Source organism: Panthera uncia (genome assembly GCF_023721935.1).
Source record: "Panthera uncia isolate 11264 chromosome A1 unlocalized genomic scaffold, Puncia_PCG_1.0 HiC_scaffold_17, whole genome shotgun sequence".
NCBI classification, from domain to species: Eukaryota; Metazoa; Chordata; class Mammalia; order Carnivora; family Felidae; genus Panthera; species Panthera uncia.
In genome coordinates this window covers 125,217,298-125,240,596 of record NW_026057577.1, presented here as the reverse complement: position 1 = coordinate 125,240,596, position 23,299 = coordinate 125,217,298, and the positions used below count along the sequence as shown (strand labels likewise).

Here is a 23,299-nt window from a genome sequence, read left to right as displayed (position 1 = left end):
TAGGCAAGGGAAATAAACATTTATTGACCCAGGCACTGAACTAGGTATTGTCAATAACAGGAATATAAATATAATGACCATATTATGCTGGGATGTCTAAGATTTTGTTTGGCAAGCATTATTTTTGGCGTGCAGAAAAAATGAAAATATTATGACAATAGCAGCATAATCTCCCACACTACTAACAAGGATTTAACTGTCCATGTTATTCCCTCAAAATAAAAGGAGGCAAATGAATAAATCCATGAAAACAGGAAGTACAATGTGCAATAACCAAAGATTTACAGAATTAAAAATGCAAGACCAGTCAGCCTATAGTCCTCTATAATTCTTTAAGGCTAAAAAGACAAAAAAGTAGTCATTACAATAAGTACATCAAGAAATGTTTTTAAATAAAAAGAAGACTATTTCTGATATATGGCTGACTTTTCCCATACCATAATATATTTGATGGCTAAAATCAAATAAGGACAACATTTATTTCTAGGGGCATTAGGAAAATAAAACTGTGAAAAATATCATTACCATGGCTTAGGGTAACCATCTTGAGGTGACTCATTGTTAGGAAAAAATCTGCACTCTATGGTTTTGTTGGTTTTTCATCTGGGGACTTACTAAATATTCTTTTCAGTCTTCATTTGCCAGCCAGTTTTTATAAAATGTAAAAATGGTGATTGAGAAAACCTAGCATAAAACTACAAAGTGGTGAATTAGAAGGTATATTTTCCTATAAAAAAATCAAGCCCAAACAACCCCCCAGCAACTATTGTAACAATCACTTTGAATTTCCCACCTCATGTTGAAGAGTTTTGCTTGGTATTTTCTAGGGAAAGAGAAAAAGTGGAGGTAGTGATAGCCTTAAAAATATGGAACCTTTTACTATTATATAGTCTTTGCTTCAATATGGCTTTACATAAGACACAGATCACACAACACGCTGGCTCTAGATTGCTGTGGTTTCCACATGAAACTTTTTAAGTTGTTTAAAATGAATAATCAAACACAAAAGCAAGCCTCATGATACAAATAACACTCAAGAAGTTATCAGAAGTCACATGAAGCAAAGCTGAGGGTTGACTTTTAAAGGGTTTGAATTGTACTCTAAACACTTAACACCCCAGATCAGCTGTACAATGGCATATGATACTAATTCCAGACAAAGCTTAAGAAAAAAATTAGTACATTCACAGTCTCAACAGAAATATATGATTACATTTTTTTCAGTTTTGTTTTACAGACACCATCATATTGAAATACATAAGGATAGATTATAAGTCATTATATAATTATTTTCATCTGTATTACATGATGAGTTTCACAATATAAGGAGTATATATTTCAATGCATCATACAGTTTTGAACCACATAAAGCAATATAATATAAAATAATATAACAGTTATTTTAAATTCAGGAATGTCACATGACAAGTACATCAAATATGCCACTGAAAAACAGTCAAAGCATTAGATGTGATATCTTTTATTTCTAAACAATAAGCAGCTTTGAAGGAAGGACAGTAGGACAAGAAGGGGGGGTAGTTACTTTTAAAAGTTCAAAATCATCTTATCAGAAATGTTAGAAAACAAATTATTTTTCAGAGGTATCTTTGCCATAGAGAGTTTTGATTTCAGATAACATAATTACAGGGTTTATTTTCTCCAGGATGTGAAATTTGCAAGGAAAAACTCAGACTGTATTTTTTTTTAAACTCAGACTGTATTTTGAAGTTTATCCAGGTGAGGCATAATTTAACAGAACTCGTAAAGGTTATTTTTCATATTACTACTTCACTACCTAAAGGTTTTTAGGGTGCACTGTCGTTTTTTTATTTAATCAGGACCAGGTAAAAAGTTAATGAATAGAATACAATGATCTAAGGGTCTCTCCATTCACTGATCACAGCTGCATAAACAGGATATGTCCGTCCACTTTACATGTCTCAGTGCTTCTTGAGATCAGAGCATAAATCAGAGGAATGAAGGTGGACAAGACAGTGGCGGGCATACGGTGTTGTGAATTATGGATATCTCTTAGCTATAAACTCAGAACACCGAAAAGATTACAGATTTACTTTGTCCAGTAAAAGTTGCGTTTAGCAGGCTATGGCTGGCATTTTGTGGAATCCTGAGATGCCTAAACCTCTGGAAATGTCCTATTTTCTATTTTTCTCCTTTCATTGGAATAGATACCATGATGGTCTCAGACCAAAAATCACCAACTGAAATACACAAGCCTAGGGAGAGAATTTCTATTTGATTATTTAACAGGAAATTGATGGCTAGAGTTTAAAGGACTTGCAAAAGGTCACATAGCCTGTTTAGTGGTAGCAAGGTGGCCTAGACCTGGAAATTGGGTGCTCCGCCCACACTACTCCAGCAACAATACTATTGTGCTTAAGCCAAAAAGGCAGAACAAGGAATTCGTTCACTGAAGGACACATGAGGCTTTCATCAATGACAAATGCACGTTAACAACACCGGGGATGGTAATCCAGAGTCATTTACATTTTCTTGCATGTGTGCAAGGTTCCACTGCATGCATTGTCCTTTTCAGGCCCAGGCATGCAATTCAAAGCCGTTCAAAAGCATATCAACATGTTTTAATTTTCTTCTTATTATTAGTATTTTATTATTTTCAAAATATTTATTTGAGAGATAGGGAGAGAGAGAATGCACGTGCAAGCGAGGGAGGGGCAGAGACAGAGCGAGAGAGAATCCCAAGGAGCCTCCCCACTGTCAGCACAGGGCCCCATGTGGGGCTCGAACCCACAAACTGTGAGATCATAACCTGAGCCAAAATCAAGAGTCAGATGCTTAACTGACTGAGCCATCCAAACGCCCTCAATATGTTTTTAAATTGAAGAGTATTAAATCACAGGGTGGCAGTCATATCCCCCCATCCTAGCCAGAGTCACTTTCTTATCAGACAAAGTAAGTTGCACTATTCACATCAGCGCTGTGGTAATTCAGTTAAGCAATAAATTAAATCCACCAGTTACTGGTTGGACCTTAGAGCATTCTGTCATTCCCTTTCTGGTTTCTCCAGTTATTTACAGAAAACAAGTAAAATTTACTTTCCAATCAATACACTTTTCTTGCAAAAAGAAAACAAATTTTTTAAAAATAAAAGTAAAGAAAGGCACTTTGTAAAATATGTACAAATCTGTTTCTTTCTTGTCTACACTAAGGAGATAGGGAAATGAATAAAGGCAGGACTTTCTGCAAGTGACCACAGTGGTGAACCTCAAGAAAGAGCCAGATTTCCCCACAGCCAAATTGCATCCTGGAGTTAACTCACAGGATTCTCCAATTCAGTTGGGTCCTACGGGACAAGGGTCAAACCCTTTCACCTCATACAGGCGGTAAGGGATTGACCCACTTTGGACCAAACCAGTGAAAGCAAGTTTTTAGTACATACCCACCTACCAGGATTGGTCTTAGGCACTTAGGAGAATGGACAGGGACGCAGCTGTCCCTGATAATAACTGTGCTCACATTGAGATGCTTTAAACCCGTTCATTAAAACTGACGAGAGCACATTTTGGAGTTTGGGTTATAAGTTTCCAAAAAACACGCATTGACTAACCTGTCTCCATGTGCTTTGTAACTTGAATATTTAGGTGTTTGCTTATAAAAATACGACTTTTTATAATTCAGAGCGTATGGCTCTTTAAACCAACCTCGCAGTAGTGGTTTATAGTTCATCAGAAAGAAAAAAAAAATCAGCAGTCAGATATAAGAAAAGAGATTTGGGGCTGCTGGACTCAGCAAAAAATAAGCATAGTTTGATTCTGTAAAAGATCTTTTTTTTTTTTTTTAAATTAGAGCCTCATTCAATATGTCTTTAAAAAAATCTCATGCTTCTTCTCTCACATATACTTGCACATTATCTTAGACTATGATTCTGTACCTACATAATTTATAACGTGTGTGCAATATGTTAAGTCTGCCTGCAACTGATGATATAAAAGTGGAAATGAAAAAAGCACATCACTGAAGAGTACTTATATTTCTATGATGAAGGGTGATTGTTTGGTGGCTTACTTAAGATCAAGGCGTTGGTTAAATTATCTTTGCTGGAAAATATTCAGTGAGTCATGGAATCAAAAGCCAGAGTTTAAAAGGATATTAGAGACTGTTTGCCCAACATGTCCTTCAGAGGAAACTGAGGTCCAGAATAGGGAATTGTTCCGTCTAAGGCAACCTAATTAGGTTCTTGAACCTAGGTGTCTTTACCCCCCCATTCTGCATCCTTCCATTGCACTGGCTGTCTCCTTGATAGAAAATATGCCACAAGATGAAAAAAAAAAAAAAGGAACTTAGTTAAATAGAGTGTTAATTGGCCAGAGAACTGTAACCTTGGCTCTACTTAATGAGTGGCTAATTGGGGTATTTTAGGGATTTAATTCAAGTGGAGACTTTAACCGTAACATTTTTTCTTCACACATGCCGAATCGTTTGTCAAAACAGATCAGTTTTGAATTTTCAAACTATCGGAGTCATGATACACAATTTAGAGAAGGATGGACTATTTTGTGAAAAGTTTGGTCTGGACTAGGTTTGAAGGGCAGAGTCTTTGGCAGAGTGCTTCCCAGGTGCAATATATTCCCTGGCCCTCTTTTTTTTTTTTTTTAACACTTTGTAAAAAATGTTTATTTTTGAGAGAGAGAGAGAGGAGAGAGCACCCACGAGAGGGGGAGGGGCAGAGAGAGAGGGAGACACAGAATCCGAAGCAGGCTCCAGGCTCTGAGCTGTCAGCACAGAGCCTGATGCAGGGCTCGGACTCATGAATGGTGAGATCACGATCTGAGCTGAAGTTGGACGCTTAACTGACAGAGCCACCCAGGTGCCCCTATTCCCATGCCCTCTTTAGAGTTGTGTGTACTTTGCAAGTCGTTCTCTATCATTATGTAAATTTAACCCCCAAATGGATTTTTCAAAAAGTATGCCTTCTCCTTATGAACAGTGTCATTCAGTGCAATTTAGACTTGACCTGTATTTCCAAGAGAGGATTGTTTCTATGCACTAATATAACCTTTAGTGGAAATGGTGACCTAGGGCAGTGCTTCTCAAACTTCATTGTGCACGTGAATCATCTGAGATCTTAGTAAAGGGCAGATTCTGATTCTGGAGGTCTGGGGCAGAGGAGCCGAGATTCTGCATTTCCGAGCAGCGCCCAGGTGAGATGCTGATTTAGCTGGTCCTCCAAGCATACTTTGAGTAGCAAGGACCTAGAGGACTGAATGCACACGGGCAACTTTCCCACAGGATACCTTCGCTCTTCTTGTTATTCTATACTGGGAGAAGAGGAACTCAGATCTATTTACTTTTGCGATTCTGGAAGCTAGTGACATGTTCACTTTCGAACATCCGGCCACCTCAGAGTCCACTGCCAGCGAGCATGGGGTTGCTGGGGTGGAATACTGAACTCATAGAGGTGAGCTCAAATTGACTATATCCAGCTAGTGAGTGAACAGAGAATGGGTCCGCCAGCAGGTGAAATGAAAAACAGAGGGAGGCTTTTTGATGAGTCATGAATGCTCTCTTCAAAATGGAGAGCCAGGCTTTGGACTGCTCTTGGGAAGGCTGCCCCTGGAGCAGACTTGGAGATTCTTACTTCCACACCTTGACCTTTATTCCTCTGCCAAGACTTCGCAAATGGATCTACTTCAGAGAGATACTAACTTCTGGCTTTGCTTAAATTTTCTTTGCTGCCCAAGATTTCTCAGAAGCAAACCAAACGAAACCAAACCCTCTCTCTAAAACAGTACGTGAGAGGTCACCACTCACCTTTTCATGGTGGTTTTATGAATATTCACCCAGAGAAGAGCAGAAAGCCCAGACAAGCCCTAAATCACAGAAGTAATTTATGGTCTGTGGAAAGCCCTAAAACTCTAGGCTGGCGACTGTTTCAAGTGTCATGGAGATAAAAAACGAATCAGATAAACTATACCATACTATGCTGGAAACTGAGTATAATCATTCACTTCGTAATCTTCAATGGACTTTGGGTTGGGATGGCATTTTCCTCCACAAACAGGGACTGCATATACTACTATGTACTGCAAATACTCATTATAACCTCATAGCAGAAAATACTGTACCCATTAAATACGTAAACAGCTGTACTGGGAAGATAGAAAATAGTCTTTTATTTTACCTAAGTGATAGAAAAATAGTCTTCAAAAATACATTGTGAAACTTATGGGTTTCTATTAAAGTAGAATTCATATGTACAGTAAGGCAGTATTTCCATTAGCATCCTGCTGTGATTATCTTTTAAATTAAGGTTAGTCTTCCGGATTTTTTTTTTTTCCCTAACAGAAGACTAGGGGGTTTAATAAATTATCTCGTGTGCTGAAATGAAACAGGAAAACATTTTAGAAGAATTTACCACACGAAACTCACTTACCTGTAATGTAAGAAAATTCCATTTTCCAAAACTATATTCTCTAGAGGCTTTAGGATAAAATACAATTTAGGGGGGAAAACCCATGCTTAATAAATTCAAACCATTTTAAGAAAAAATTGGAGGCATCATTTTGGCTTGCATATTGGCAATGTATCACTAAGGTGATAGGAACTGATGTAAACAATTTGTCAGGTGTTCTGGAATGCATTCTTTCTTTAAATGTGTTCGGTTCATCCTAATAAAATGAGAGAGGAGTGCAAAGGTCAAGTAAAGGTCAAAGGTCAAGCAAAGGTTCGTTGGTTTTCAACAGTGGTTTTCATGGCATTTGTCTCTCACACCTGTCATCTTCCTGTGGTAAACAACCGTGACTCTCTCATTTCCTTTTGTCACACACCAAACTGTGAAAGTCTTCCAGAGGATATACCTGTCGGTACTGTCCCTCGAGAATACTAAACGATGCACTTTTATTTCATTGAACACATAATTTTATAACTAATAGCAAAAAGTAAATGTACAAATCACAGGAAGCAAAGCGATTTGTTCTGGAATCAGCTGTTGGAGAAAGAGGCAGCTGGTTGAAAATGGAGCATGAAAACGAATGAACTGTGGGCTGTATAGTGTCAATCTAACCACGTTCTCGAGCATTCTCTAGGAGAGTGCATTTCCTGTACTCTGTAGTGTTACCTGAAAAAAAGTCACATTTTAACCAATCGTTCCATTAATCAAGCTATCACTGAAAGGAGTGCATAACACATGTGGGATCCAGGTAATCCAACCCACCCTGCTGGAGTCCACAGTTGCTTGGTGCTGACGTGAAGGAGGCCAGGTCTTCTTTAGCTTGATTCGGTTGAAGGGGCTGTGGAGCCCCCTTGGCTGGTTCTTCAAATGAAGCCAGGTTTTGAGCTTGCGGATCCTGCACTAACACCAGGATGTTGTTATCCATCACCCTGGACACCTTGGCATACTCCTTACTGGTTTCAGGAGTGCTGGGCTTGTCTGTCTGGTTGCCGTTCTCTTTCTGTTTTGGGAGCAATGATAGTGCTCCATCTTTGTTAACTTTGTGAATCTCCACATAATCCAAGGGTTTCACAGAGATAAAAGAGGTTTTCTCCAGGGTCAACAGCCATGCTGTGCCTTGGTCAGTCTTGGAATGGAAGCTTTCCACTACCCTCTGCTCAACTGCCACTTTCTCCCCTCCAGTCTCAACATTTTTTGAAGATCTTAAAGCATGTGTGTCTGTTTTGTCCAACAAAGTGGCCGATGCACCTGCTGGGCCCATGGCCAGCTTGCACACATCAGCAATGTTGTGGTAAGAAGATCTGGGGCTGGGATGGCTGGGGGGCTGTGGTAAAGGCCATGTTGAAGATTTGGATCCATTGGCAGGGAAAGAAGGGATTTTGCCTTCCAAGCTTGTGCTCTGGGGGTCCCAGGTGCGGGTAGCATTTGTCTGGGGATTCTCTGGCTTCTCAATGCCCTCAGGAGTGTTAAATGTGGAGGGATTTGCCCGGGCTTCCTCACACTTTTTAGACAAAAGGGAAGGGCTGTCGCAACTGCCCCGGCCAGAGTCACTGTCTGGGTCCAGGGGTGTGGGCTTCCTATCTTGACCCGGGTGTTCTTTTGAAAGGGCTGGCATCAGCTGCTGGTCCTCACTGTCATCCACTTCTAAAAACTCCACCAGTAAGTCCTCACAGTCAGAAGTGGGAGGGAAGTCTTGGCACCCCAGGGCACTCAGCAGTTCTTCAGACTTGCCCTTCTATTCAAACACAGACACAAGGAGAGATGGCCGTTAGCTTCCTGACATTCCACGTCGACATCACAGCCAAGCCAGTGGTCATGACTATGGGCAGGTGGGATGTGCTAATGGCCTAGCAGAATTTCCCAAATGTTAGATGTTTGTGTACCAGGCTATTTATAACCACCTCCTGGGCTACTACTCACCTCATAGTTTTCCTTCAGTCAATTCATGATTTTAACTTAGTTTCTCCCTAAGCCATAATGATTATGAGTTCAACTGGCAGGTAGTATATGCACAAATAATGAACACATGCCTAATAAATAAGAGGTTTGTGAAACATGAAATCCACAGTGCTCACGCATGGCTTCAGTGCTCTGGGATCCACTGGCCCTGAGATCTGGTTGCTGGCCTCCTAACCAAGTCCACCACCTTCTGGAGTTTGGCAGTAGTAAGCAGATTCTCATCCCTCCTTGCTGTTCCAGTCTCCTCCCCTCTCCTCCTTTTTGTTCTCCTCCTTCTCCCCTTCCTCTTCTTCTGGCTTCCTTTTCTTTCCCACTCTTCTTCCTGATCCCTTGACTTAGATCAGGTACTGGTGCCCCAGTCTTGACTCTATCCCTTATTAAAGGGTATTGACTTTGGATGAGCTGCTCTATGGTCCTCACTTTATCCATCTGTAAAATGGAAGTAATAGTACCTATCTGGGAGTTCTTTTGAAGATCAGGGTACTGTGATTAAGAATGCGAAAACAAATTTTTTTTGTGACCCAAACAGTAGTTATTTTATTATTCCATTTCTGTGGCTATAAGGTCAAATTTCAAGTTAGACAGCAGTTAATTTACTTAGTTGAGAAGTGCATGCTGGTTCTGTGAAGGTCAGTACTAGAGACTAGATAGTGGGATAAGAGCACTGGGCCAGGAGCCCAAATTCTGGGGCTCTAATCCCTTCTCCGATATTTGCAATCAAACTGAGTGTAGTCAAGCCAAATTCTCTGGGACTCACTTATCACATTCTTGCATTGCTGGTCTCACAGTGGCTGGGTCAAGTGATGTAATGCAGATCATTGCTTTTAGACACAACAGTGTTAAGATTGAGTCCAACTGAAACTATATATTTCAATCTGGACAGAAGTTTAAAATGATGTAACCCCTCTTTTTATTCAAAACACTTGAATTTAATTCCACCTTGAATCAGTCTAGGCAGGGCCTGGCAAACACGAGCCCACTGTACTGATCCAGTTTCGACTGAACGCTCTCAAAGTGAACAACAATTACAGCAGGATATTGCAATCATGTGAAGAACATTCGAGTGAAAGCTTTAGCCCACGTATGACAAGGGAGGTGGTGGTGGGTCCCTGTTTTGTATTAAGTAAGACATTTACCCTTTTTCTTAATTGATTGTGCAAAATGTTTATTTCTGTGCTTATGAGCATATGCACCTGGTAGACCTAGCAAGCATTATTATGTATTTTCATGTTTTCTTGGCTTTCTCTCCCAAAGGTAAGTACTCTCATGCCTCCACCCAGCTTTCTGTAAACACACTTGCTGAAGAGCAGGGACCCGCTGGGCAGGGACTGAGCTGGCCAGGCTGAACGGATGCAAATTGTGTGTGCATGTGTAAAGGTAATCATTGCAAAGCAGAGGGTCATACTACATTCCCACTTTTGCCACTTACCTCCAGCAGATGAGTATCAAATCCTTTTATTTTTGGCCCAGGAACTGGTGGAAGGATGCAGGTCACCATGCTATAAAATAATTTGTGAAAAAGAATAGATGACTCACCTTCTCACTTTGTGATTTTTGAAAGATTAGTATCCTCTCCAAATAGCTGCTACAGACTATGGTAGATAGGAGTTAGACTTCTGGGGCTCCCCGAGACTAACAACCAATGGTGAAGGCAATCATTTTAAGGGCTTGCATCACAATTAGCTCTGGCTAATAGAGGACGCTGATTCTGAAATTAGCGGATTACTTGAATTTCTTGCTTCTCTTGATTTTAGTTGCTCTTAGAAGATTTTTACTATTTCATAACTGGGAGCCTCAGTCTGATGGAAAGAGCACCAGCTTCAAAGGAGACCGTTCTGCTACTTTTGCTATCACTGATAAAAGATTTTTTTGTGGGTGAACACATTGCAGCTAATGGCTTAAATGAAGTGCTTGAATTATCTGTAGGTTTCTACTATTTTTATACGGTATTTTTTGCCACAATCCCTGACAACCATGATGGGGAGGAAGGATGATAGACAGTAAAGTACCTATGGCCTTTCAAAGCCACTGCCACGACCATAATCAGACAGATGACAGCAGAAAGAACAGCCACAAAGATCCACACAATGGTATCTTTCATGGTGACATCTAAAAAGCAAACAGTCAGAAAGCTTTGATCACATCAAAGCATCATTAAAAACAAACAAACAAAACTAATAAGCACAAGTTTTGAACAAAAGAGTCCCCTTCCCCTTACCTACACCTCTTTTGATTTGAACAGCAATCCAAATAGAGTAGCATCGATGACAGGTTTAATTTTTATTATTAAATTTTAATAGTGTGTATATTTCACAGTACTCTATAAACTTCAAAATCCCTTTACATATTGTTTTATTTGATCCTTAAAGAGGAAATTCAAGGTCACATGATCTATTGCAGTAATAATAATAAAGTCCGTCACTTATTAAGTTCTTACTAAAGCCATCCATGGTGTTAAGCTTTTTACGTACATTATCTTGTATGTAAAGATGAGGACACGGAGGCTGGAAGAGTGATTTCCCCATGAGCATGTAAACTATAAAATTGTAGTCGTGACTGCAACTCAGGCCTCCTGCTTCCAAACCCGGTGCTTTTATTTATTTAATAAGAGAGAGGACTGAATGAGATGCATGTGTGAATCTGATGACCCACAGTTCAGTGTTCTTTCCAGTATGCCAAGCCAATGCAAGCCCTGATACTTTGGCCAGGCAAGTTGTCAGTAGAGGTAGGCTTTGTCACGTGGCTCTGAGTAAGACTCTAACCTCACTGAGCTTCAGTTTCCTCACTTTTAATTCCTGATGGTAATCGTATTCTCTCTGAATACCTGAGAGGGTTGGAAGGGCCCAAACCTTCCAACCCTGGTATGGTTTATGGTTCATAAACCATAACACACTTTAGAAATGCAAGATGAATCATTCTGTTGTGGAGCAGAAGCCCCATGGTTAATGGCACTTGGAATCGAGTGCCTTTTACATACTGTACCTCTGCATAGAGACCAAGATGTAACTGACATCACAGACTGAAAATTGGTTCATGCCTTTGAGATGGCATACCACTTTACAAATCTGGGGACAACTAGACGATGACCTTGACCAAATTATAGGGATAGGGTAGATGGGGAGGGCAGAATGACTGAGCATCAAGCCCTCTGAGACATGCCAAGCCTATGTTTGCAGGCTTATTCTAGAAACTGGTCTTCACTGACAGTGACCCAGAGAGCAGTGCTACACTTTCAAATGTCTTTGTATTGGATGGAGAGATGATAAACACACCTCTACTTATTTTTCTGGCTAAGGCTTAACATAGTTTCTCTGTTAGCTGTTATTACATGCAAATTTACTAAATTCTTTCTGTTTTAAAAATATTTTGGAGTAGGGGCACCTGGGTGGCTCAGCTGGTTAAGCGTCCAACTCTCGATTTCAGCTCAGGTCATGATCTTGCAGTTCGTGAGTTTGAGGTCCACGTGGGGTTCTATGCTGACAGTGCAGAGCTACTTGAGATTCTCTCTCTCCCTCTATCTCTGCCCTTCCTCTTTCTGTGTGCACATGTGCTCTCTCTCTCTCAAAAATCAATCAATCAATCAATCAATCATTAAAAAATATTTTGGAGTGTATGCAAAAGGGAGCCAAGACACTCACCATTAGGTATCTGAATGGAGCTCTCTGGGCTCCACTCACTCCAGAATCCATGGTCTGGCTTGCAGCGAACCTGGACAAGGTATTTCTGTCCTGGATATAAGCTGAGAATCTTAAACTGAGTCTGCTGCCCAGCAAAATGAGTCTATAGAGAAACAAGGAAAACAAGGAAGTCACTCTGACTTGTGTGATGCTTCTTCATAGACTTTCCTCCTAGATAACTGACTGTTGGAGAACTGAGACCAACGAACTAGATTTTGTAGAGAAATCCCTGTTCTCACCATTCCACCCTCTTAGCCCATCTTTTCCTCCTTGCTTTGCTCACACAAAAAGTAATGGGTTTTCTGTCTCTCCATTTGGAGCTCTCTGTCAGAAAGGCAAATATTCGGCCTCCTATCCTCTACTCCCTTCTAAATTCTACTTTATGGAAGACAACCATTTAGTAAAACTGGAAAATTGTTATTTTGTAAACCCTAATGACTTCATTGATTCAAGGCTTACCAATTGGTGTAAAACTACTAGAGGAAAGAGAACGGGACCTTCAGTATGTTGAAACAATAGTGTACAAATGAAACATAAATTTACAATCAAGGGATCAGGTTGTCATCTCTCTAATCCCAGAGTCAGTTTTAGCATCAGGTACAGTGGGTTGGCCAGATGATTTCCATCTCCTTGTATGATGCAATATGAAGCAAAAAATATCACCTCTGAAGTTCTCTTGCTGAAAATTGTTCTACCTGAATAATCAGATTTTTAGATCTAATGGTCTGGGTACAGGAAATACAGGGGCAGAGAAAGTAGCTAAATGACCTCACAGAGAACTCATCAGACAAATACAGAAGGTGGGACATTCTATGGGACAAGGGGCCCAGTCTCCTGAGCACGTTGAGACCAAAGGGATATAACAACCAGGATATAACAATGTGTGTTCTTGGAGTGGATTGTGGTTTGGACAAACTAGCTTCTACAGACATATTTTGAAGCAATTGGGGGGAATTAAAATATGGACTGGCTGTTAAATGATATTAAGGAATTTTAATTAATTTTCTATGTGTGATCCTATTATTTTAGCTATGTTTGGAAATGCTCCCGTTAAAAATTTTATCATTGCTAGTGGGTTTGGAGTATCTTTTTTTTTTTTTTTTAAGTTTAAGCATAATTAACATACAGCATTATATTAGTTTCAGGTGTACAATATAATGATTCAATCATTCTATACATTAGTCAGTGCTCATCACAATAAGTGTACTCTTAACTCCCTCTATTTTACCCATGTCCCACCCACCTCTCCTCTGGCAGCTACCAGTTTGTTCTCTGTAGTTTAGAGTCTGTTGTTGTGTTTGTCTCTTTTTTCTTTGTTCATTTGTTTTGTTCTTTAAATCCACATATGAGTGAAATCAAATGTTCCCTTTTTGAAAGAGACATATACAAAAATATTTTAGAGTGAACTATTAAAATGCCTGTAATTTACAGTATGATTTCTTTACATTGAAGTATTTGAAAGTGAATAAAAATACCATTGACCATGAAGTGGTTACACTGAGATTGTTTTCCTCCTACTTAGTGCCATGTAGGTACACTCATGAGTGTCTTAATCTAAGATATCCTGAGGGAAGTGGGTTGGAAATCTGGTGGAAGAGTATGTTCAGTGCAAGGAACTAGCCCTAGAGAGCTATGAAGATGAGTTCCCATCAATCCCAGTGGAGGGGAGAAGGCACTTCCACATCTGACTAGGTCACATCAGCATCAAGAGGGCAACATGGTTGCCCAATAATGAAGAATCATCTATTCTCAGCTGTGAGGGCTTGAACTTTGCCAAGGACCTGGTTCCTTCCAAAAGCTTCTAGTTGACTCACCTCCCACTCAGTGGCTTTCTCGGGTTTTAATCGAATTTCGTACTGGAGTGTGAGCCAACCAGATCTTACATCAACCAGGGTGGGTGGGAACCATTTCATCCACAGATACGGTTTTTTGTCTTCTGGCTGTTTTAATTCCAAAGTCAGGTTCACAGGAGGGTCTGGTTCAACTGTAGATATGAAAGAAACTACATATTTAGTAAAAGTAGCATTTGAACACAGAACTATATGACTTAAAGGCAGCTTTCTCTACTATTTCACTCCACCATGGTTATGAGACACTTTGCATTTGGTATCAGGTGCTGGTAAGAAGAACTGAGGTTAGGTTGAAGCAAGAAAGATGTAAAATTTAAGGAGGCACAAATGACCAACAAGCACAGGAATGAAGCTCAAAAGTCATTGGGAAATGCAAGTCAAAACCACAATGAGAGAGCAGTTCATACCTGCTAGAATGGCTAGAATTCAAAAACTGAAAAATAACAAGTGTTGGGAAGAACATTAGAGAAGTTGGAACCTTCATACATTGCTGATGGGAATGTAAAATGGTATAGCCATTGTACAAAAAAGTCTGGAAGTTACTTAGAAACTTAAATATAGTATTACCGTGTCATCAATTTCACTCCTAGGTATATACTCAAAAGATATGAAAGCAGGTGCTCACTGCAAAGGAAACAATCAACAAAACTAAAAGGCAACCAATGGAATGGGAAAAGATATTTGCAAATGATGTATCGGACAAAGGGCTAGTTAAATCTATAAAGAACTCACCAAACTCCACACCCGAAAAACAAATAATCCAGTGAAGAAATGGGCAGAAAACATGAATAGACACTTCTCTAAAGAAGACATCCAGATGGCCAACAGGCACATGAAAAGTTGCTTAACGTCGCTCCTCATCAGGGAAATACAAATCAAAACCACACTGAGGTATCACCTCATGCCAGTCAGAAGGGCTAAAATGAACAAATCAGGAGACTATAGATGCTGGTGAGGATGCGGAGAAATGGGAACCCTCTTGCACTGTTAGTGGGAATGCAAACTGGTGCAGCCGCTCTGGAAAAAAGTGTGGAGGTTCCTCAAAAAATTAAAAATAGATCTACCCTGTGACCCAGCAATAGCACTGCTAGGAATTTACCCAACAGATACAGGAGTGCTGATGCATAGGGGTACTTGTACCCCATTGTTTATAGCAGCACTTTCAACAATAGCCAAATTATGGAAAGAGCCGAAATGTCCATCAATTGATGAATGGATAAAGAAATTGTGGTTTATATATACAATGGAATACTACATGGCAATGAGAAAGAATGAAATATGGCCCTTTGTAGCAACGGGGATGGAACTGGAGAGTGTGATGCTAAGTGAAATAAGCCATACAGAGAAAGACAGATACCATATGTTTTCACTCTTATGTGGATCCTGAGAAACTTAACAGAAGACCATGGGGGAGGGGAAGGGAAAAAAAAAGAGAGGGAGGGAGGCAAACCATAAGAGACTCTTAAAAACTGAGAATAAACTGAGGGTTGATGGGGGTTGGGAGGGAGGGCAGGGTGGGTGATGGGCATTGAGGAGGGCACCTGTTGGGATGAGCACTGGGTGTTGTATGCAAACCAACTTGACAATAAATTTCATATATAAAAAAAAGAAAGCAGGTGCTCAAACAAAAATTCCTGCCTGAGTGTTCATAGCACACTACTCATAGCATCCAATAGGTGGAAACAACTCAAACATCCATCAGTTGATGATGGGTTAATATCCACATAATGGAAGACTCTTCCGCCATAAGAGGGGAGGAAGTACTGACATATGCTAGACAATAGATGAATCTTGAAAACATTAGACTAAGTGAAAGAAGCCAGACACAAAAGGCCATATACTATCTGATTCCATATGTTTGAAATTTCCAGAATAGGCAAATCTATAGAGACAGAAAGCAGATTAGTGATTGCTCTGGAGTTGGGGTAGAGTGGGAAATCCAGAGTAACTGGTTAATGGGTATGAAGTTTCCATCTGGAGTGGTGAAAATATTCTGGAACTAGATAGTGATGGTCATTGCAGAACACTGTGAATGAACTAATACCATTGGATTGAACATTTTAAAATGAGTACAAAGGTGAGTTTTGTACTCTGTCTCAAAAAATTAAGGAGGCACTTACTCTGAGGTTCCTTTAAGTACAGGTCTGTGAATCCCTCCTTAAGAGTGAGGTGCCTTGGATACCAACTTGTCTTCCCCTAATCTCAGTCCTGCTGGTCAGTAATATTTTCTCTATTCATTTATTACCTTCTCAAATAATTCTCCATGCCAGGTTTGGGATGTGTGTGTTAACTATAGTGTTTTGGGATTATAATCTACAGTTACCTAAAAAAGTGAACTCTGGAAAATTTGCCACCAATCCTAATGCTTATTTGTTACTAAGGGTGATTGTACTTCCTGAAAGGATGATATGTACTTACTAAACAAACATCATCTACAAAGGTTTTAAGTTAAACATAATACTGTGAAACGCCTCTGATCAAAAACTATTTGTGCAAAACTGCCAACAAAATGTTTACGACGAATCCTTTAAAGCAAAGTTGCTCAACCTCAGCATTATGTATTTTGGACCAGATCCTTCTTTGTTGGCAGTGGGGTGTGTGTGTAGGATGCTGAGCCTTCGCAGCGTTTCTGGCCTCTGCCCATTAAACATCAGTAATTCCCTCAACCCTCCTCTCCAGGTTGCACTATGTGGAGATGTTTCCTGTAATTGCTAACTATCCTGCGGGGGGCAAAACAGCCACCAGTTGGGAATCACTCCTTTCAAGTGTCTTCAACATCGCTAAATATTATTCAATGGCAGTAACAAGATCAGCAACAACACAATCTATTTCTGAGACATTATCTGCCAATATTGTCATTCTGTACTGCAGGTTATCACTGGATGAGACTCCAGCTGATAGAAAATGTACTGTAGTGCACACTGATTTTTAAATGAACTTCTATGGCCTGTTACCAGCACTGGATGCTGCAGGGTCATAGGAGGGTTTGACCCTCCTCATAGGAGGAGAGTTCCATAAACCCTCCTTCCATTGTTTTGGAAAATACGGCCCAACACTTTTTTCACCAGAGAATTTGTTTTCCAGAGCCCATGTGAAATCGATGCCCTCATTGATTTCACTTTTTAAAGGTCCTACTCTTTAGTGATTCCATTTTTTTGTGAATGCTCTCATTATAGCAACTGCTCATTTCAGAACTTTTGTTTTTGCTGTTTTGCCCTCAAATGTTAAAAATGTAAGAAAAAGCCCACGACAAAGGAATTAGTTGGCACTTAGCATCTTAAAGGCTTCGTATCTCAAGTAATTTATATGACTAGAATTTAATTTATTCCTACTTGCCAGTGGGGTTGCCTTTCTGAGTTTCTTAAACTAAGATCGAATTCAGTTCCCAGCCCATGCTCATTCCAATGATTTGCTGCAGGAAGAAAATATTCAAGTGTGCACTGGTTGGTGTTGGAAGCTTTTTTAGTTTTTCAGGATAAGCCACTGATACAATACCAATGGGATGATATATATGCAAGTGAACACTTGAGAATCCTAATCTGATTTTCCTTATTGAGTGGTGGTAGGTAAATCAGGAAGACTTGGGTAACCATGAGCCTAATTAGCTATTCCCTAGACTATTACCCAAGATGAGGGCTGAACTCAGGCCTGGCCAAGCCATCTCTTGTCCTAAGATTCCTTTTGTCACCCTTGCTAAACCATCCAGGCCACTACAGTTATGCCTAGTTGTCCCGTAGCTCACTGCTGATCATGCAAAGCAAGAAGCAGCTCTCAGGTTGGCTTTGTTTCGCTTTGCTAATGACTTCTCCAAACTTCGTGCTTGTGATCTTGGCCTTCAGACTGCTCTTCAAGTATTCACTCCCCAAATTATTTATTTTTGAAATAATGGCTCCAGTTGCTGAGCACACGTATACTGAAAATTGAATCTGGGGCAAGTCAGTTGGAGTAATTCCTTGGATACAGAAGCAGATGAATACCTCCTGAGAGGTGCTATTCTGTGGGGTAGCTCTGTCTTCCCTTGGGAGGGACAAAATAAGAGAGAAGGGGACATTGGTTGCAGGAGGAGGGCTGCAGGGAAGCATAAATAGAACATTCCTTCTGGATGCAAGAGGATGGGAAGAAGGGTCAAGGGAAAGCACAGAAACACAAGGATCCCGAGGGCCAGTCCTACTGCTATGAATGACTCAATTAAAGTTGGTTTGAAAAACTCAGTTGAGCAGGGTATTGTAAATTTTCTCATCTTTCTTTTGTGGGACGCGTGCAAAAGCCAAGAAGACTCAAACTGAGTTTGACTACTGGCAAATCCATAACGGAGTAACAAATTCCTTACCTGTCGCCCTTCCCCTTACCTATGTAAGTCACGTCCACATAACGTGGATCCGAGGAAGTGCTTCCCATCTGGTTTGTGGCATTTATTGTGATGATGTACATTGTCCAGATGGAGGTGTGCTTCTTGTTGAAGTAACAGGAATTGGGGCCACTGGTTATGTAGTCTGGACATACATGTGTGAGTGTCTCTCTGCAATGAGTGATATATTAGCAGTGAATAAGAAAGTAGTAAAAAGAGTTTAGTCTTTTTCTTTTCTTATTTATTTATTTATTTATTTATTTTTATTTTTTAGTCTTTTTCTGAATAGATCATTAACACTGGCTTTTGAGGATCAGATGTTCCAATACAAATACCAGAGCTAAGGAATGGCTCCCCCAACATCTGTGTCCTGCCCATGTCAGCTGGGAGTGAGACAGGAAAGAGGGTGCTGGGGATGGTGATAGAAGAGTTACATCAGGTCTCCAGCGACCCTGCTTCTCACCGTCACTTCCCTTCGGCAGGTGTTTGTGGGCTTTGTGATTTGTGCCCCTTGCCAATAAACACTTGCACTTTCAATGGCCAAGGTGCCACCCTACTCAGAGAATGGCCACTGGGCCATCTCAGGAAATGGGACTCTCCCCCTTACACACACCCTGCGGGTTGTGCACACGCGGCATTTCTTGCACATAGGTGTTGAGTCACATTTCATTAACAAAAGATGAAAGAGGATAAAAATTGATGTCGGTGTATTTCAGACTGCACTAAGTCAACAACAGAGGCAAGGGACTCAGAAAAGAGAGAGTTCAGGACCAGGTGGCTCACTGGGCTGCTCACATTTAGACTTCACAGCCTCACTGCAAGACCCGCCACAAGGTGTGAAGGTGTATTTGATTCCAGTCACCCGTGTGAGTTCCTGAAATCTATTTACATGCATCCTCCTTTGGGTCCCAGAAGGGATGACAGCTTTGTGTCCAACAAAGTGCAGTCCTTGGGAGGTGGGCCAGCTGTTGCAACCACAGGACTACAGCCCTCCTGGGATTTCCAGAAAGGTTTCATTATGAGTAAAACAAAATCTTCCCCTGGAGATGACCTTGTTCAGCCCTCACTGAAACCTTAGCTCCAAATACACCCCCGGGACGATCCTGGATCCTGGATCAGCAAACGCTAAGGAAAAGTCCTTACCTTCCTTTGCTTTGAGGGCTCTTTACTTGGTCACAAAACAAGTTAGAAAACCTAACGTTACCATGGTTGTTAAGGATTACATGATAATCCACTTATATCGCAAAAGTAACAATTACTAAAAGACAAATTACACATGGCACAAGGTTTACAGATAAGCATCTAAAATTAATGAGCACTCAGGAACGATTCATATGTGACTTTGGGCTACAACCTAAGCTTCAGACAGGCAGTGGAAACAATGCCGTATTATATTTCTGGGGTGGCAAAAGAGCTTATGTGCATCTAGGGAGCTCCTGAAGGACATTAACACGAGAATGTGGACATGAACAGTAAGTTCTTTGCCCCAGTGGTAGGAGCCTTACTAGTGTCAATCCAGGGAAGTGTGGCAATTCTAACTCAGAACCAGTGTTCTTTGGGCTGGGAGATTGAGAGCGGTCACGTGGGTTGATAGCACAGAAGAAAACTTACCCTTCCTTGTGGTAAGTCAGTGTGTAATTGGTAGGGAGACCTCCATCTTCCCCAGGCTTCCACCAGCAGGTGAATGTCTCCTTTTCAGGAGAACGACATTTAAGGATCTCAGGTTTTCCAGGAGGTGATTGTCCTAGAAAAAGCCAGAAGCATCTGAGGTAAAGATGAGGGTGCATTCAACCATTCGACCATCCTGCTGGTGACAGAAGCAGATTCGTGGGACCAGCCCAGTGATGAGGTCTTGGGGTGAGCAGGCCTAGGGGTGGGTTGCTCAGAAATGCCACAGTGTCAGCATCCGGTAACATTCCTCTGTGGGCTGCCCGGATGTTGGCAGGACTGAGAGAAAGAGCTGTGTGTGTGTGTGTGTGTGTGTGTGAGAGAGAGAGACAGACAGACAGAGAGATAGAGCTGTGTGTGTGTGTGTGTGTGTGTGTGTGTGTGTATGCCTGTGCTTGTACGTCCTGTGAGGTAAGAAACTAACTGGGATTGGTGACTGACTATAAGGGTACACATGGACTGAAGAGGACGTGGCCCTTCCTCAATCCCAGAGTCTATGAAACTGACACCATCTCACAGTATAAGGGTGACTGTGGAAAGAATTCTCCCCCAGGCACCAGCATCCTGGGGACACTCTGCTGAAACAGGGCTCTCTGGCACTTCATCTGCTCACAAATCTCCATCTTTCTGCCATTCCCACACCATTGACTCAATCTGTGGCCTTCATTTTCCTTTGATTCCATTTGGCTTGGACCTCTGACCCAGTCTCACCCTCTGTCTCCTCATTCTTCCACCCCCATTTCTGAATCTTGTTTTTTAGTCCCTTTTGTCTTATATTTTCCCCCTTCCCCTTGGGTCTTTTTGTGGTGAGTGGCAAAGGGCTTCCTTGTAGTTTTATGACTCTTTTGGGGGTGGGAGGCATGGTAAGAGGTGAGGGAGTGGAGAGCTGCCCTCCTGGTTACCAGCTACCATTATTATACAAGAGCTGTGTCTAATCCCAGTTGGAAGCTAGAAGGTCTGAATGAGGTGATGTGGAAAATATAATGTCAAGAGAATGGGGTTTTTTACTTGCTTAATCCCCAAAGCTCTTGGTGAGCTTGCCCCCTCTCTTCTTCCTTATCTGTCAGGTCCAAAGAGGGGAAAGAGTGGCCCTGGGAGTTTGCCCTGTGCTGCTGGGCTAGGAGTGCCACCGTGCCCATCCACAGAACCCCAGCTGATCCTCCTTTTTCCCCAAGCTGGATGCCTGAACTAGAGCTTAGTGGAGAAAGTCAGCAGCAGAGAGGAGAGCTTTCAAAAGGTGTCAGTCTCAGCAACTCGGTGGGAGGGAGGGTTCTGTCTGTTTTCTCTCACACTTGTCCCCTCCCCACTACCCCCACCCCCCTCCTGCTGGCTCCTGGGCCAGAATTTCTTGCTGAGCACCAGATCAGAAAGGGCAAGTCGGAGGAGGACAGGCATGGAAGAAGGGGTACCAGGCAAAACTAGCCAGAAAGAATTTCATGGAATGATATGATGAGGTGCATAGGATGGGCAGAGGACACTGGGCTAATCATGTCAGCGGGAGCCAAGCTACCTCTGGCTCCCAGTCCCCCTGAAAACCGTCAAAGAACTACAGAAAACCTTGGAATCCATGCCAGCCCGCCTGGGTTTAGGTCTGCTGATATTTGTAACATCATTCCTCCTCCAGGGAAAATTTCTTCAAGACGATCTCACAGGTTGAAACAATTTGTTTGCTGTGTTTTGTTGTGGGTGGGAAGGAGTGTGTGGGACAGAAAGGTTTATTAACCAACTCCCCCCCCCCCAAACCTATGGCTCAATAATGAGTATATTCAGAAGACAATTAAGGCAACTGATGATTATTTGAGCACTTCAAGTTTCCCCATGGATTATACTGATCTCTATTGTCCTTTTCTCTCTGGAAGCTTATCTCTTCTACATTTCACTGGTTATTCATAGTACTTCTAGGAAACTCAAGAGAGGAGAGCACAGCTGTGAAATTATGATTAGTCAAATGTTCCTTTCATTCACTTTAGCGGACACAGTGAAAATTAATGGACTGTCTCACTATCCTTATAAAGTGCACACAGAGGGACAACCACATAGGCACCATACACACAGGTACACACAAATACCCACATAGAGCCCACCTCACAAACACACACATGCACACCCCCCCGCCCACAAAGACATACATGCATATGCATACTCAGAGAGCACAGGCAGGTACACACATTGAAATATACACATTCATGGAGGTACACACACAGACGTATACTTACATTGGTATACACAGAGAAGCATTTGCAATCAGATACACATAGAGAAGTTAATACACAGAAGTATATAAAAAAGTATCCACACCCAAAGACACACAGAGGTGGCGGCACCGAAATGTACCTACCAGCATGCTGGCTCTGTGAACTTCATTTCTCCCATGGGCACAGACAACAGAGTTGGCTATATGTTTCCGACCATGTAATAGCAATCCCTGTTATCTCTTTACACTTTTTCAAAGATTTTCCACATATATATTATTTCATCTGAGGTGGAGGGAACATCATTATCCTCACTTTGAAAAAGCGGAACCCCAGAGAGATTGAGTGATTGGCTCAAGGTTCCATATATAGCTAGTAGTAGCTGGAAGGCTGGACTGAGACTCTGGTCTTGTTCATACAGCGGCTTCACTGCATTCCCAGAGTGAGGACAGAAGGCACAACATAGGGACATGCCTTTGCATTCACCGCATTGCTTCCTTTGCATTAATTTCTGCACTAATTTTAGTGCCAAAAAAATACTGCAAATTAATAGCAGCAAATCACTTTGACACTTTCCTTTCTTGTAACTGCAGTACAAGAGGACTATATGGACTCTCCACCCTCTCAAGAAACACCCCATGGAATTAAAGAGAGCAGGACAGTCTCTTACTTACCATTCAGGAGTCTGGTGTTGAGAAAAAGTAGCAAAACGAAAATTGTGGATGCCACACTTTCCTTCATTTTAGCTTCTTTTCTCTTTCTACAGGAAATGTATCAGGCTTTCACTGAAAGAAAAGGCACCAGGCAACTTTTTGTGAAATAACAGTCTGGTCAGGCACATGCACCACTTTATTCTGGGTGTTTGCAACTGATTCTTGCTCCTTGCCTAACATGAATGACAAAACAGCAGGAAAGGAATGTAGGAAAATTGTAACATGGTTGGATGGCTTGGCTCAGAAGCATACATGCACACATGCTAGGACAAATTCTACCACCAGAGGTCACCAGAAGACAGCGTTCAAGGGCAGCTGCTTGGCAGCCGCTCATTTACACACACCTCAAAGAAAAACTGTTCTGTTTCCACTCTTTGCTCACCTAACAATACACCACCAATGTTATGTGACACAGATCGTGTGCCCCACAAGAGAGCCATTCTTGGAGGGCTTTGATCCACC

General features: G+C 41.4%; 1 protein-coding gene across 1 annotated transcript; it reads right to left on the bottom strand.

The window, feature by feature from the left end:
- Window positions 1–23,038, bottom strand: PRLR (prolactin receptor). The gene is made up of 8 exons (XM_049648195.1): window positions 22,799–23,038; window positions 19,876–20,008; window positions 18,266–18,435; window positions 13,881–14,050; window positions 12,028–12,169; window positions 10,399–10,498; window positions 9,819–9,888; window positions 1–8,165 (listed from the first exon to the last, which is right to left on the bottom strand). Exons 1-8 carry the CDS (start codon window positions 22,863–22,865, stop codon window positions 7,143–7,145), a joined length of 1,875 nt encoding a protein of 624 aa, XP_049504152.1. The 5' UTR covers window positions 22,866–23,038; the 3' UTR covers window positions 1–7,142.
- Window positions 23,039–23,299: the final 261 nt, after the last annotated feature.

Coding starts and splice junctions, on each gene's coding strand:
- PRLR (XM_049648195.1), bottom strand. CDS start 22,865: ATGAAGGAAAGTGTGGCATCCACAATTTTCGTTTTGCTACTTTTTCTC. Junction 12,170..13,880: donor AGAAAGCCACTGAGTGGGAG/GTGAGTCAACTA, acceptor GTTTCTCTATAG/ACTCATTTTGCTGGGCAGCA. Junction 9,889..10,398: donor GTGGCTTTGAAAGGCCATAG/GTACTTTACTGT, acceptor ATTATTTTATAG/CATGGTGACCTGCATCCTTC.